Source organism: Arvicola amphibius, chromosome 12 (genome assembly GCF_903992535.2).
Source record: "Arvicola amphibius chromosome 12, mArvAmp1.2, whole genome shotgun sequence".
In the NCBI taxonomy this organism is placed as follows: Eukaryota; Metazoa; Chordata; class Mammalia; order Rodentia; family Cricetidae; genus Arvicola; species Arvicola amphibius.
The window spans coordinates 140,528,517-140,544,917 of NC_052058.2; the positions used below are offsets into that span (position 1 = coordinate 140,528,517).

Here is a 16,401-nt window from a genome sequence, read left to right on the forward strand (position 1 = left end):
ATTTCAGAATCTTCGAACTCCTTGTTGTGTCCTTGGCGGCACAGGCTTGAGTTACACAGCCCGTGAGGGATTATTTGGTGTAGACTTCGGTGCCTTTAATGTCAGGTCTTTGAAGGGCTGTGGCGTTGGTGAGTGGTTGAGCAGTTCCTGCACAAGCTGACTTTACCCCAGCAGCGCCAGCAGGTTGCAGCTTCCCCATGTCCTCGGCAGCATGCACGGTTGTCTGCTTCTTATACTTATATTGAAAGGGAAGTGTCCTTCCCATAGGCTTGGTCCCCAGTTAGTTGCGCCATCTGGGGAGTTATGGAACCTTTAGGAAATGGAGCCTTGCTGGAGGGAATAGATCACATGGGAAGGAAGGGCTTTGAGGTTGTAGAGTCTTGCCCTACATCCTGTTCTCTGTCTCTGTCTCTGTCTCTCTGTCTCTGTCTCTCTCTCTCTCTCTCTCTCTCTGGAATCTTAGCCAAAATAACTCTTTATTTCTTAAGCTATTTCTGGTAATGGTGTTTTATTACAGCAAGAGACAAGTAGCTTGTTCACCATCCTGTAGGTGTGAAGTGGTACCCTAGAGATGTGTTGACGTGTATTCCCTGATGGCCAAGGATACTGAGCATCTTTTCTTGCTTTTACTGGCCATTGTCTGTTCTTTCTCTCTGGGAGAATGCCCATTGCGATCCTTCCTTAGCCCACCTTTTGACTGGAATATTTGAATTTTTATTGCTAAATTGTAAGAGTTTCCTACATATTCTTCGTGCAAGTCTTTTATCACGTATCTGTTTTAAAAGAACTATCACGCTGGGTGGTGGTGGCACATGCCTTTAATCCCAGCACTCGGGAGGCAGAGGCAGGCGGATCTTTGTGAGTTCGAGGCCAGCCTGGTCTACAAAGGCTAGTTCCAGGACAGGCTCCAAAGCTACAGAGAAACCCTGTTGGGGAGGGAGAATTGTCTGTATTCTGTCAATCATGTTTTAAATAAATGCTAATTGGCCAGGCAGGAAGTATAGGCGGGTCAACCAGATAGGAAGTAGAGGTGGGGTGATGAGAACAAGAAAATTCTAGGAAGGAGGAAACCCATTTCCTCCGAGTCCTGCCCAGATCACCGAAGAAGCAGGATGTGACCTGCCTCACAGAAAAAGGTACTGAGCCAGGTGGCTAACATATACTAGAATAATGGGCTAATATAAGTTATAAGAGCTAATATGAAGCCTGAGCTAATGGGCCAATCAGTTTATAAGTTATGGAGACCTCTGTGTGATTTGCTTTGGGGCTAAACGGCTGTGGGAACTGGGCAGGACAGAAACCCCAAAGCTGGCCCACATGCTACACCCTGTCTCAAAAAAACCAATAAATAAATAAATAAACAAACAAACAAACAAATAAATAAAAGAACTATCATATATTTGCTATAAAAACTTACATGACTCTTTCCCCATTTTGTAAGCTGCCTATTTAAAAACATTAAATCTGGATTCAGTGGTCTTGATAGGTGTTATTATAGATTTTGTGCCAAGGTTTTCTTCAAAGAAAATCAATGCTGCCCTGAGATCCAGCTGAGGACCATAATGTAGTGGCGTGTGCTGTTGTCCCAGCCCCTTTGTCACAGGTGGACTCAGTGGGTAACTGATGCTAAGAAGACTCTAATTTGCTCCTTATGATGCTCCAGAATGGGAGTCCTTGCTTTTCTTGCCTCCTATCTCTTCCAAGTTTAGACTGGGAGTCTAAAACCTTCAATTTTCTGAGAGTGTCCTATGCTGTGTATGCTTGTATTCTGAAGAGAAAGAACCTAGCAACCCACACTGGGACGTTCTATGCCCCCCATGTCCACCCCCATGTTCCCCTCATGTCCTCCCACTTCCATATATGGGCATTTCCTTCTGTTCTTTCTAAGACTTACTCTGCACTTTTTAAAATCAGGTTTTGTTTCTTAGCCACTTACTTTTTTCACACATTACTAGAAAAATCCCCTTTAATGCTCTCTCTGTTAACACAATTAGTGGTCCCAGTGATGGCTTAGAAATGGATCTTAGTTTTATGTTTTTAGAAATGCTTCTAAGTCAAAATGGCATGTCACACATTTTTTTTCTTCCTGTAATGGAATTGGACAAATTAAGCACACTCCCTTTTCCCCCTTTTGCTCTTGCCAGCATCTGATTGGGTGTTTCCCTTCTGCCGCATGCAGTCTGGCTTCCCTCCGGTGCCATTGGTTGAAAATTACTGCCTCCCCAATGATACCCATTAGCTCTCGAGGTCAGCTAGTTCTTAAAGCTGAGCTTCACATCTGGCCACCACTGTCCAAGAGAGAAAGCGAATCGGTCAGGTCCACATACGTCTTTTCCTCTTCTAAGAGCTGGCTCCAGATGAAGGGGACATCCTTTATATTCTGCACCAGCCAGGATGTGTGTGGATACTGGATACTTGGGGCTGGAGGCTAGGACGAGCCGCCATATTGTTAGTAAGCGTTTTAAAAGCTGACAAGTGGCCAAGTGAGGTAGCTCAGTGGGTGAAAGGGCTTGGCACGAGCCTGACGATCCAACTTTGAGTCTCCCAACTCTTTTTGAGTCAGGAGGAGAGAACTGACTCTACAGAGTTGTCCTGTGACCTCCACATGTATATCATGTGTCCACACATGTCCATCATGTGCTAACATGCTTGTGTATGTGCATGTGTGTGTGACAGAGAAAGAGAGCCCATGCACACACAACAATAGCAACAGACAAGTATTTGAGAGAGAGAGCCCATGCATACACAGCAATAGCAACAGACAAGTGTTTTAGAGAGAGAGAGAGAGAGAGAGAGAGAGAGAGAGAGAGAGAGAGAGCCCATGCATATACAGCAATAGCAATGGACAAGTGTTTTAGAGCTCACTCGAGGACCTTATCCCCTGAACTGAATCTCAAAGAAGAATGAACAGCTGAGATCTCCCAGGAAATGCAGGCTGAGGTCCCATAAGTACAAATGACAGTAATGATGTTGGGGAGGACAGTATTTTGGGGATTTGGTATTAAATCTAGAACTAGGAGGCTGAGTAGATAACTTATTTGGCAAAGTGCTTGCCATGCAGGCACGAGGACCAGGATTCAATCCCCAGAGCCCTCAAAAAAAGTTGGACATGGTGGCACATGCTTGTGATCCCAGAGTGGGAACTCAGAGAGGCTCATTGGCCAGCCAGCCTAGTCTGTTTGGTGCGTTCAACACACACACACACACACACACACACACACACACACACACACGCACACACACAATCATATACACTCACCCCCATATGAACAGTAACAAAACATAAATAAGTAAAATTGCCTGTAAGACCATGCACTGACGATTTCACTGAAGACTCCCATTCCCAAAGTCTCAGGTCTGGCGGATGGAGAGGCAGAAGGGAATTAACTTCTGTCTGTGCTTGAGCAGGTGTGCAGTTTGCGATGCAGGAGCCCTGGCCTGTTACTCCAGCCTGTTTCTGAGCTGGCCCTAGCCCAGCTGTCTCGAGTTGTCTCTGGACTGAGACAGTAAAGCTGATGTATGTACCCACTTAACCTCTTTGAGCTTCAGTATCTGCACCTGTAATCCAGGCCCTTCCCTAGCAGATGAGCACCAAGTGACAGCTCCAGGGGTGGGCGGATCTGGTGGTAATGTGGATCCATGCACACACACATGCCCACACATGTGCCACTTTGGCTGTCACATAGCAGAGTTGTAGGCTGAAACCCAGTGCTATAATACAGTCATTGTGTGAACAGCTGGCTGCTCCCATCCTCCACCCCGGATTGTATCAGTTGCCGGTGCTGCCTAGACGGATGTTTGTAGGATGAAATAGATCATAGCCTGGCTGTGTGGCCGGCCGTGGTCAAGTAGCCACGTCTCCTATGAGTCCAGAAGAGAGACCCTGATTTCATTCACACATTCGCCCTTTCAGAGTCACAGATAGGAATAGGATGTCATTTTGGCCGTATAAGAGAAAGCCTTCAGATTGGTGGCCCCAACTTTGACCACAGTGACGACTCTGCTATGGGCAGGTGGGTCCTATTATATTTCTGAGTTCAAGGTGGTCCCTGAGTCCTAGTGATGCCCTGGGGTTGAGACTCCAGCTTGTGCTTGAAGTCTGTCGTAAGTTTTAAAAATCAGTGACTTTTGCTTTGGCAGTTGATCCCTAGGACAGAGATGTCCCTGCTGTATAAATGGCAGATTCAGGCCCCAGCTGGTCATCTCTTGGGATGGCTGACCTGGCCTCCCTAGAGGCAACTATCTGTTCTGTTACCCTCAAAGGGTCCCCCACTCTGTGGACTTACAGCCCATGTCTGTGGACCCGAGACTTTTTTGGCACAGTCACTCCGTACTGAGCTGTATGAATCAGTGGTATTGAGACCCCACAATTCACTCCCTGATCAAGAGCGTCCTGCCACACCTGGCCCCGCCGCGAGCTGCCTTTCCTGTCTGGCCTCACTCGGCGGTGGTTGTTCTTTCTTTATCCTTTTAAGGTTCAGTCCTTCGGGGAAAGGATTGTACTTTTTGTTCTCAACACCATTGTTTTTGGAAGACTGGAGAGAAGTCTGGATGACGATGACATGTTTTTCTTACCTCACCCGGCGAAGGAGCAAGCTAAGATTCTGTGGAGAGACGGAGCGGCAGTTGGATTTTATTCAATCAAAATGAAAGGTGAGGGATGTATGGTCTCTGAGGTACAGGGTGGGGTGGGACACCTTGGATGTCTGATCATCTCTGCAGAACCCCTCAGCATGAGCGTTCTGTGGATTCTTCTGGCTTAGGAAGCACAGCCAATTAAACGTCTGTGTAAATAAGCCCAAAGCATGGATTTCATTTTTTACAGTTCTGTAAGCCTTCTCCTTGGTTCCCAGGAAGAGCCGCGTGGCTCCACGACAGTGAACAGTATACGTGCCTGAAGCTTAATGCTTTTCCTCTTCCTTAATGTTAACAGTTTGCTGGCAGGAAAATGCTATGGCTAGCAGCTGACGCGTGTTCAGGAAGCGCCCTAGATGCCAAGACTTACAGACATTACCTCAGAAGACAAGACAGGGAATTGGCCATGGGAACAAGGTTAGGTTAGACACCAGCAACTTCCTTCTAGGGACCTTGGCAAGCAGTTGGCGTTCAACCCTTGAGATGAAGGTGTCTGTCTGTCCTTTCAGGTAGCTGTTTCCTTTAATAGTTTCTTCAGCCTTTAAAGGCTGTCACCATCTGACCCAGCTGGTTCCACCATTACCACCACTTGCTTCTTACAAAGTTATTTATTTTAAGAGTTGGTTTAAAAAAATGACATGCATTTACTTGGCAGCAGTGGGGTGGGTGGCATAGGTGAGGAGGTCAGAGGTCAACCTGTGAGTCTGTTCTCTCCTCCCGCTGTATGGGTTCTGCAGATCAAACTCAGGTTGTGGGGCCTGGTTGGGAAAACTCTGAGCGTGCTCACTGGCAAGAAAATGACCAATTTTAGCAACAATTAAATTTCCCAGAAAACCCTCGTGGATGTGCTATTTTTGGAAGTAAGTGTTGTTTTTGGGAGATAAAGAGGCTGATTTTTGTTTTGAACTATGTTCACATGGTATGTGTCTGTGAGTGTGTTTGTGTGTGTGGGTGTGGGGGGGGGGTGGGTGTGTGTTCTACTTGCCTGGGATGAAATGAAGTCCTTTCCTTGCTTCTTCCCCAGCTGCCTCCCCTCTTTCTCTGTCATGTGATCAGATTCTCATGTTTTGTCTGTTTGTTAAATGTCTGCTGAGGTCAGTTATAGGAGGTTTGGCACATGGCTGCTTCATGACGACCCCTGGCCCTGTGATTATAACATGTCTTTATACCTTTACAAGTTCTTATGTTCCTGATTTATTAACTTTACATAGAGTAATGGGCCCGGAGAATAATTAGGATGAAGGGGAAATGTTTGATTCACCGTTCGTGAAACATGGTGTTGTCTTCACAGTTCTGCAAGGGAATCACGTGTAGCCTGAGTGACTGTCCTTGCAGATCTTTGGGAGTCCAGGGTCTCCTGACAGAGCCAGGTCATACATAGAGTTTTGGTTAAGTACTGACTGGCGAATAAAATGTTGACTGAGAGGGTCTTGTTGTTATTGGATGAGGAATTCGGATTGGTGAGTTTCCGTAAAGTCTCGATTATCCTGATTATTTCTCCCTTCTGATCTTGGCTTATGTAACAGGTTTCTTTTTTAAAAGTTGCATAGAAAACTCACACAGTCACATAGCCTGGGCTCATGGGGGCTCACAGAGACTGAACTGACACCCAGGGAGCCTGCATGGCACTCTACATATATGTTACAGTTATGTGGCTCGGTCTTCTTGTGGGATGCCTAACAGTGGGAACGGGGGTTGTCTCTAACTCATTTACAGGCTTTCGAGATCCTACTCCTCATACCGGGTCACCTGGCCCGCCTTAATACAAGGGGAGGTGCTGAGTCTCACTGCAACTTGATATGCCATGTTCTGTTGATACTCATGGGAGACCTGCCCTTTCCCAAACAGAAACAGAGAAGTGGATTGGGGGTGGGTGGGAACAGAGAGGGGATGGCTAGAGGGACTGGGAAGGGAGGAGGGATGGTAAACTGCGACCAGGATGTAAAATAAATGAATGAATGAATTAAAAAAAAGAACTGCTTTGTACTATCTCCTACAATCTCCTTTCTCACCCAAACCACTTTGGAGGCACTCAACAGGTCTTGTCACTTTAAAGTTATTTCTGAAACTAATATTAAGACAAACTGATTTTCTCACACTTCTATCTAACTAGTTAGGTAAGTCTCCCTAGTCCAGCTTTTGTCTGACAGATGTTTGGGGGGGGAGGGTAGATATGGGTCAAAGGTCATTTGTTTTTCTCAAGATTCAGTTTTTCGAGCTATTTCCAAGTCAAGGGTATTCAGGCCTCTGGTCACTTAGTGTGCTCTATCCTAACGTGGAGCCTTTGGTGGCAACGTGGGCCTCAGACTTCAATACAGATCATTGGGCCGGACATGGTCCTTAGCTGAAGCACGGGCCTGGATGTCACCACTGCCCCAAGTGGCAGCACTGGTCGGTGAGATCAGCGTGGTTCCAGTGTGGCAGTGTGGCCTTTGAACACCAACATGGCCCCAGGTGGTAGCCCTGACCTTGGACATCCACTGGGCCTTTGTGGTAACAAGAGCCACGGACATCAACATGGACTCTGGCTGCATTAAGGCCATGGACGTACACATGTCCCTCAGCTGCAGCTCTGGCCCAAATGTTGCCATGGCACCATGTGGCAGCCCAGGCCACCTGGATTGGTATGGCATGACCCTTGGATACCTACATGGCTGTAGGTGGCAGCCCAGACACTGGGCATCCTTGTGGCCTTTGGTGGGTCACAGATGCAACACAGACCCTGGCTACAGTAGGACCACAGACCCAGACATGGCCCTTGGCAACAGACTGGGCTTGGACATCACCATGGCCTCGGGTGGCAAGCAGGCTGCCAATATCAGCCTGTTCCTCACCACCCTCTCTTCTTCAGTTCTGCCTCTTTCCACAGCGCACGAACCTTCCTGCTTCTCTTTCTCTCCCATTTCTCCACCACACAATGGCATCCGCCCACCATGGATGTCTTCCTGACAGCCCAGGCCTTGAGGACCAAGGCTGCCTGTGGGTGGCTTCCACCCGCCTGAGTGGAATCAGTATGATAATCTTAAGGCGTCCTTGAGTTTTATTGAATTGTTGTGTCTGTTTGTCAGAGAAATTTTTTCTTCTTTTGTCCTGTCCTTATCTTGTTTTGGCATTAGGTCAGTGGAGTGGTTTCGATCTTCCTGTTTTTTCTGACCCTTTAATACAAGTTGCTCATGGTGTGGTGACCCCCCATAAAATTATTTTCACTGCTGTTTCATAACTGTGATTTTGCTACTTTTATGAATTGTAATGTAGCTATCTGATATGCAGGATGTCTATGAAAGGATCATCCAACCTCCCCCGCCCCCGCCCCACAGGTTGAGAACCACTCCGTTAGGGGAATGCTGGCTTTTATAGAAATAGTTTGGCTGTGTTTCTTTCCTTTATCTTTTTTTGTTTTGTTTTGTTTTTTCGAGACAGGGTTTCTCTGCAGCTTTTTTAGAGCCTGGCCCGGAACTAGCTCTTGTAGACCAGGCTGGCCTCGAACTCACAGAGATCCGCCTGCCTCTGCCTCCCGAGTGCTGGGATTAAAGGCATGCGCCACCACCGCCCGGCTTTATCTTTTTTTTTTTAAAAAAAAGATTTATTTTATGCATATGAGTGCTTGCCTACACAAATATAAATGTACCATGCATGCATGCCTGGTGCACATGGAAGTCAGAAGATGGCATCTGATCTGGAGTTATGGAGTTATGGAGTTGAGAGCCAACACATGGATGCTGGGATCTGAACTAAGATCCTTTGCTGTTCCCTATCACCACCCTCTTTCTTTCTTTCTTTCTTTCTTTCTTTCTTTTTCTTTTTCTTTTTTTTTTTTTTGAGACAATTTCTCTATGTATCCCTGGATGTCCTGGATCTTACTCTATAGACCAAGCTGGCCTCGAACTCACAGAGATCCACCTGCCTCTGCCTCACAAGCGCTGGGATTAAAGACGTGCATTACCTTGCCTGGCCTGTGCTGTCCTCTTCACGGCTGAACCATCATCTCTCTTGCCCACTTCCCTTTCTATTTTATGCAACAGTTTGCAAAACGTTATGTCAGGCCTTCTTTAAAGGGTGGCAGAATTTGGCAGCGAGTTCATCTGGTCCCCAGCTTGTTCTTTGTAGGCTCACCTTTTATTACTGCTTCAGTCCCATTGCTTACGAATGCATCTGTTCACGTTTTGATTTATCTTTTGATTTAACTTTGGTAGGTCACATATGTCTAGGAATTTATCTGTCTCCTCTAGGTTTTCCAGTTTTCTGGAATGTAAGTTTTCAATATAGTCTCTATTGGGTCTCTGGTTTCACTGAAATCTGTAGAGACCACCCCCCTTTCTATTAATTTGGGTCATCTGTGTCTGTGTTTCTCCGCCTTGCCCCCTCCCTTGTTTGGCTACAGGCTTGCCAATCTTGTTTATTTCTCAAACAATAAACTTTTTGTGTGACTGATGCTTTCTTAGACTCCATTTCAGTGCTTTCTGTCTGGATCTGTATTATTTACTGCTGTCCATTCTTCTTAGGTTTGGATGTTTTTTTAATATTTATTTATTTATTATCTATACAATATTCTGTCTGTGTGTATGCCTGCAGGCCAGAAGAGGGCACCAGACCCCATTACAGATGGTTGTGAGCCACCATGTGGTTGCTGGGAATTGAACTCAGGACCTTTGGAAGAGCAGGCAATGCTCTTAACCTCTGAGCCATCTCTCCAGCCCTGGATGTTTTTTCTAGAACACTGAGATACATCATCAGGCTACTTAGTGAAATCTTCTGCTTGTTTTCTAGAAGCACTCAGAGCTCTCCATTCTCTTTAAGACCATCTTAGCTGTATCCTGATGGCTCTGGTGAACTGTGACACTGAGAATTTTAAATTGTCCTCTTTGGTTTTTCCACTGGTCATTCAAGAGGCTATTGTTCCATCTCCATGTGTTTGTGTGGTTTCCTCTACTGTTGACTTCTGTTTTCTTACACAATGATCAGGTAAGCTACAAGACACTATTCAGATCCTGTTGTGTTGGCGAGATTTGTTTTGTGCCCAGAATGTCTGTCTTAGAAAAGGTTTCATGGGAATATGAACTGAGACAGATATGAACTGTGTATCATTTGGATGGAATATTATGTAGATGTCACGTGAGTTCATTTACTCTGTTCTGTGGTTTAACTTTGAGTATTTATTTATTTATTTATTTATCTATCTATTTATTTATTTATTTATGTTGTAACATGCCAACCAAAGTTTCCCCTCCCTTCCCTCCTCCCAGTTTCTCTCCCTTCCAACTCTGTGTTTTCTTGGCTGACTTCTCAGTGAGATGCCTGTCTAAAGTTGAGCATATTGAAATCGTTCACTGTCGTTATTGATAGTGTCTGACCTCTTATGTCTGTATTTGCATACTGAAATTGGGAGCACTAACTAGTACTATATGTACAATTGCTATAACTTCTTGATGAATTGTTCCCTTTATTACTACATAGTGGCATTCTTTATTCTTCTGACAAATTTTAGGTTGAAATCCAGTTTCACAGTGTTTTGAATGGTCTTATGTGCCCAGGATGGCTTAGAACTCCCACTGTAGCTGAGGATCTGTAGCTGAGGATGACCTTGAACCTCTGGTTCTCCTATTTCCTTAGTGCTGGGATTATAGACACCCATCATGACGCCTGATCCATGCAGTACTCGGGAGTGAACCCAGTGCCTTGTGCATGCTGGGCAAACATTATAAGCCCACTTAGCTGAATCCTCATCCCTGATGTCTAGATTTTATCAGACACCAGAATAGCTCTGGCAGCTTGTTTTCCAGTTCTCCTCACTTGACGGGTTGTTTTCCATTCGTTGACTCTGTCTGTGGATATTTTTACCAGTGAGTTGTGTTTCTTGGAGACAACAGATGGTTGGATCCTGGTTTTTAATCCAGTCAACCAATCTGTGTCTCTTTTTTTGTTGACTTGAGGTCATTTACATTGAAAGTTATTAATAGCAGTGTTTCTTGATTTCTGGTCTTCTGTTGGTTGGATTATTGTTTTTCCATTCTCCCCTGTTTATATAAAAAGTTTGCTGGTTCGCTGTGGTGGACATGTTGGATTCTTTCCTAGCTCTTCTTGGTTGATCTATTCCTCTCATGAAGTTTATTCTTTCTTGTGTTCTTGTGATGGTGAATTTCTCTCTCTCTCTCTCTCTCTCTCTCTCTCTCTCTCTCTCTCTCTGTTACAATGCTGGACTACATTGGTGGGGTTTGTCTTGGAATGTCCTTATTATTCTGTCAGCTTTTAAAGATAGCTTTGCTGGCATTAGCAATCTTGATAGGCAGTTATTTATTTTCAGTTCTTTAAATATATCATTCCTGGCTTCCCTGGATTTAAGTATTTCCGGTGAGAGACCTGGTGTTTTATGGACATGCCTGCCTTTGTAGGTCAGCTGGCATTCTTCCTGGGGAGCTTTCCATCTGGCTTCCTTGTTTTAGAGTTTAGATGCCATGATTATATGATGGGGAGATTTTCTCAGGTCATGCTTCTTTGGAGTTCTAAATGCCTCTAGTGTTTGGATGTGTGTTTCTCTATTTTGGGGACATTTTCTGCTATAATTTCATTGAATAGATTCTCCATGCCTTTAGTGTTTCTGTGAGTTCCTCTTTCTATCTCTATGTTCTTCCCCTACCCACAAGACAGGGTTTCTCTGTAGTTTTGGAGCCTGTCCTGGAATTCCCTTTGTAGATCAGCCTGGCTTTGGACTCACAGAGATCTGCCTGCCTTTGCCTCCTGAGTGCTGGGATTAAAGGCATGCGCCACCCCCACCCAGCCTATCTCTTCGTAGTGATAGCTACGTAGCGTAGTCCCTTGATCACATCTGAGTTTTTGGATGTTGTGGTCATGCCTGTTGGTAGAGGCCTTTAAAAAAAATTATATTTTTTCTACTGTTGTATGAAAGGGAGTCACGCAAGTGCCATGTCATGCATATGCCATGATGGGAATGTAGAAGTCAAAGGTCAATAGGTGGGAGTCGTTCTGAGGAGGGCCCTGGGAATTTAAGTCAGGTCTTCAGGCTTGTTGGCAAGGGCCTTTTGCTATTGATCCATCTCACCAGCATAATGCTCATTTGTGTGGCTCGTTTACTTTATTGGTGTATGAATGAGGTGTGTGTTCATCTGCTTTGTCCTCTAGCCTTGATCTTTCTTCTGCTTGCTTAAGTCTGTTATTGATACTCTTCACAGTGTGTGTGTGTGTGTGTGTGTGTTCCCCTCCCTCCAGAGACAGAGCTTCTCTGTGTAGCCCTGGCTGTCCTAGAACTCTCTCTATAGACCAGGCTGGCCTTGAACTCACGGAGACTCACGTGCCTCTGCCTCCCAAGTGCTGGGATTAAAGACGTGCACCACCATGCCTGGATTTAAGTAGTGCTAACGAGTGAAGCCTGGCTTCACTGTGTTTTATTTGACTCATTGAGCTGTTTCTTTTCTAACATTTCTATTTTCCTCCTAAATCTTAACTTCTTTATAGAGTTGCCTTCCGTGTTGTGGCTTTTTCATTCACATTGCTGATTTTCTTACCCATTACTGCCCTTTTTTAAGATGTGGCTGACTTTCCTCTCCAAATCCTGGATTCTTTATTTGCTTGTTTGTATCTTCTTTCTGCAAGGTTACTGATATTCGCTGTGCCATTGGCTTGCAGGCTCCTATTTCTGGCATTGGTGCACTGTCTGAGCATCTGTGGCTTCTCTCCATACTGGTAGACACTTGCCTTGTTTGGGGTTGAACTGTTTTAAATAAAGCTGCTATAAACATTGGTTACAAAAAAAAAAAAAAGAAAGAAAGAGAGAAAGAAAGAAAGAAAGAAAGGTTATCGATCATTTCTTTTTACCAGAAACCTTGAGAAATTTTCACCTGGCTGTAGGGATTCCATATTCCATATGCATCTGAAAGTCAGCCAATATGTATAGAATATTGACTAGTTTCAATGCACAACATAGACACTTCACAATAGTGTGTTTTAATTTATCCCTTGTTTATACTGAGCTATTATGTTATATTTCTTTGTTACAAATCTGTCAATACTGATACATAATTTTTAAAAAGTAGTAATACTGATGAACATGGTGGTGCACGCCTTTAATCCCAACACTCAGGAGGCAGAGACAGGCAGATCTCTGTGAGTTTGAGGCCAGCTTGGTCTATATAGCAAGTTCCAGGACAACCAGGGCTACATAGAGATCCCTGTCTCCAAAAAACAAATACCAACTCCTCCAAAAAAACAGTGGTAACAGCTTTAACATGCAGTAAGAAAGGAGTATATGACTTACACATATTTATTCTTTTATTTCCCTTTTCTCTTGTTTTCTTCCACCTCTGGTTTCTACCCAGTTCTGTTTTCCTTCAGGCTGACCTTCCCTTAGTATATCTTGTAGTGCAGTTCTGTCGGCAGCACATTCTCTGGTTTTGTTCACTGAAGAATGTTTCTACTTCGTGTTCATGCCGGAAGCTGATCTGGGTAAAGGATTATGGGAGCGCGCACCCTATGTTCCCACCAATGCAGCCTGTGGGTGATTTGACTTCCTGTTTATCATTTATGGGGCTTGTTGTGTTTCTTGAACCTGTAAATATTTGATGCCATATTTTTTGTTTCTTTGTTTTTTGAGATGGGGTCTCACTCTGTAGACCTAGATAGCCTGGAACTCACGGTGTAGATCAGACTGGCCTCAAACTTACAGAGAGATAGATTCACCTGCCTCTCTTTCCTGAGAGCTGGGATTACCCCACCCTGTCCAGCTGCCCCATTTCTGCCATATGTGGAGAATTTTTGTTCATTACTTTTTAAAAATACTTTTTATGGGCTGGGCGGTGGTGGCGCACGCCTTTAATCCCAGCACTCGGGAGGCAGAGGCAGGCAGATCTCTGAGTTCGAGGCCAGCCTGGTCTACAAGAGCTAGTTCCAGGATAGGCTCTAGAAACTACAGGAAAACCTTGTCTCGAAAAAAAAAAAAAACAAAAAAGAAAGAAAAATACTTTTTATGCTAATTCCTTCCTCCTCCTCCTCCTCCTCCTCCTCATCTCCCTCCTCCTCCTCCTCCTCCTTCTCCTCTCCTCTCCTCCCCTCCCCCTCCCTCTCCTCTTCTTCTTCTTCTTCTTCTTCTTCTTCTTCTTCTTCTTCTTCTTCTTCTTCTTCTTCTTCTTCTTTTCTTCTTCTTCTTCCTCTTTGTTTTTTGAGATAGGGTTTCTCTGTGTAACAGTCCTAGCTTTCCTGGTACTAGCTCTGTAGAACAGGCTGGCCTCAAACTCACAAAGATCCACCTGCCTCTGCCTCCCGAGTACTGGGATTAAAGGCATGCACCACCACCACCAGGCATAATTTCTCCTTTTGGGAGATTCCTATTATATCAGTGTTGGAGCACTTCCTACTGGTTTTCAAGTCCCCAAGATGCTCTTTTTCTTTTCTTTTCTTTTTTTTTTTTTTTTGGCACCAAGTCTTTTACACCCCAGGCTGGCCTCCAACTTGATACATAGCTGTCTCAGTTCCTTCTCTATTGCTGTGAAGAGACATCATGACCATGGAACCTTATAAAAGAAAGCATTAAATTGGGGGTTTGCTTACACTTCCAGAAGGTGAATCCATGATCATGATGGCAGAGAACAGGCAGGAAGGCCTGACACAGCACTGGAGCAGTAACCAGGAGCTTATGCCTGATCTATAGGCATGAGGCAGAAAGAGAGAGATTGGCCTGTTATGGGATTTTGAAGCTGTAAGGTCTACCCCCAGTGACACACCCTCCTCCAAAAGGCCACACCTCCTAATCCTTCTGAAAGAGTTCCACCAGCAAGGGAGCAAGCATTTAACTACATGGGCCTATGGAGGGCATTCTCATTCACACCACCACAGTAGTCAAGGCTGGCCTTGAACTCCTGCTCCTCTGGTTCCCATGCTGAGCACTGGATTATAGATGTGTGCTACCATTCTTGGCTATGGAATTTTTAATTAAACTTTTCTGTCTTCTTTAGTTAGATATTTCTATTGATATATATATATATATATATATATATATATATATCAATCATATCAGTTTTATCTCCTAAGTATACTGTTCAGATCACTGATAAGTTTAGTCATTTGCAATTTTAGAATTTTGGGTATTATAGTTCTACATCTTTTGTTGAGAGTTTATATCCATTTATTGATTGCACATTTCCTTCATTAATTTTTATGAATTAAACTAATTACCTTAATTGGATATATTTGTAAAGCTGATTTAAATCCTTTTTTTCTTCCCCTGATAATGCTCTTTTAGGTCAGTTATGTTGAACAACCACTTTTCCTAAGTATGGGTCATACTTCCCAATTCCTTTGTATGCTTAGTAATTTTTGGCTGCAAACCAGTCACTGAAAATATATTGTGGAGCCTGGAGAGATATCTCAGTGGTTAAAAGCATGTACTGCTTTTGCAGAGGACCTGAGTTCATTTTCCAACACCCACATCATGTGGCTCACAGCCACCTGCCTCCACATACCCAGACATAGACACACATATGCACATGCACATACACTTAATTTAAAAATTGATATTAGAAAAGAAGTTATATTGTACAAGTTGTCTTTTCGTTTCTTGAAGACCTGTAGTGTTGTTGGTTTTTTAAAAAATTCTTTGTTCTTTGGGGGCCAAATAAATACTCAGAGTCTTATTCTTGCTTATGAATGCCCAGCCTTAGCTTGGTGTATTTCTTGCTAGCTTTTCTTAAATTATCCCATCTACCTTTTGCCCAGATTTTTGCTCTCCTGCTTCTATTTATTCTCTCTGTCTGGCAGCCCCATCTATTCCTCTCCCACCTAGCTATTGGCTGCTCAGACCTTTATTAGGCCAATCAGATGTTTTAGACAGGCAAAGTAATACAGCTTTACAGAATTAAACAAATGCAACATAAAAGAATGCAGCACATCTTTGTATCATTAAACAAATATTCTGCAACATAAAGTAATGTAACACATCTTCAACTAATATCCCACAGCACCATGGGTTCATTCCAGGAGACATTTAACCTGCTGTGATTCACACTGGAAGTGTCTCCACTGAGCTCTGCAGCTGCTGACATCTGTCTGTGTGGCTTCCTATGGCTGCTGCTTTAGCCCAGACTTGTCGAGTTCCTCCCTTTGCCTAGTGGGCAAAGATGTGCTACAGATGTGGCTATCCTCCGCCTATGATTTCTTGACTTTGCTACTTTGGAGTACTGTGCTCTGATCCTTCAAACTGAATATGCCTCACCTTTAGTTAAGGAAAGTACCATAAACACAGGTTCGGTGGCTCATGCCTGAGTCATCACACAGGAGGCCGAGGGAGGATTGCTGAAAGCTTGAGGCCAGCTTGGGCGACTTGGCAGTGCAGAGTCTCAACAAAAAACAAAACAAAACAAAACAAACCGCTTAAAAGGCCCATGTATAGACATGGAAACAGGCAAAAAAAAGTCTCCTGAATAAATTGGGAGCATAGGGACCTTGGGAGAGGGTTGAAGGGGAGGGTGGAGGCAGGGAGGGAAGCAGATAAAAATGTAGAGCTCAATAAAAAAATCAATAAAAAAGTCCCATGTATCTCTGAGGACCAGGTGTCCAACATGGAGACTTTTGGGGGCCAACGTGACCACATCCCAGACCACAGCATCGCTTGAATGATGCACGGGGTTAGCCACCTATCAAGGGACTTCCAAATTTGGTAAGAGTTCCCAGATGGTTTCGGGTCGTCGGGCTATAAATGGAGTTTAGGATGCTGACACAGTTGTGACGTGCTTCTCAGCCTCTCAGTAGCACAGTTTCTCC

At 44.3% G+C, this 16,401-nt stretch overlaps 1 protein-coding gene across 4 annotated transcripts in view; it reads left to right on the forward strand.

The window, feature by feature from the left end:
- LOC119802464 (protein FAM169B-like) overlaps window positions 1-16,401 on the forward strand; it is an 82,501-nt gene that overhangs the window by 43,474 nt on the left and 22,626 nt on the right. For all 4 annotated transcript variants that reach the window (XM_038313393.1, XM_038313396.1, XM_038313394.1 and 1 more), the window contains one exon: window positions 4,476-4,653. In XM_038313393.1, the coding sequence (XP_038169321.1) occupies window positions 4,476-4,653 (178 nt within the window). The remainder of the gene's footprint in view (window positions 1-4,475; window positions 4,654-16,401) is intronic.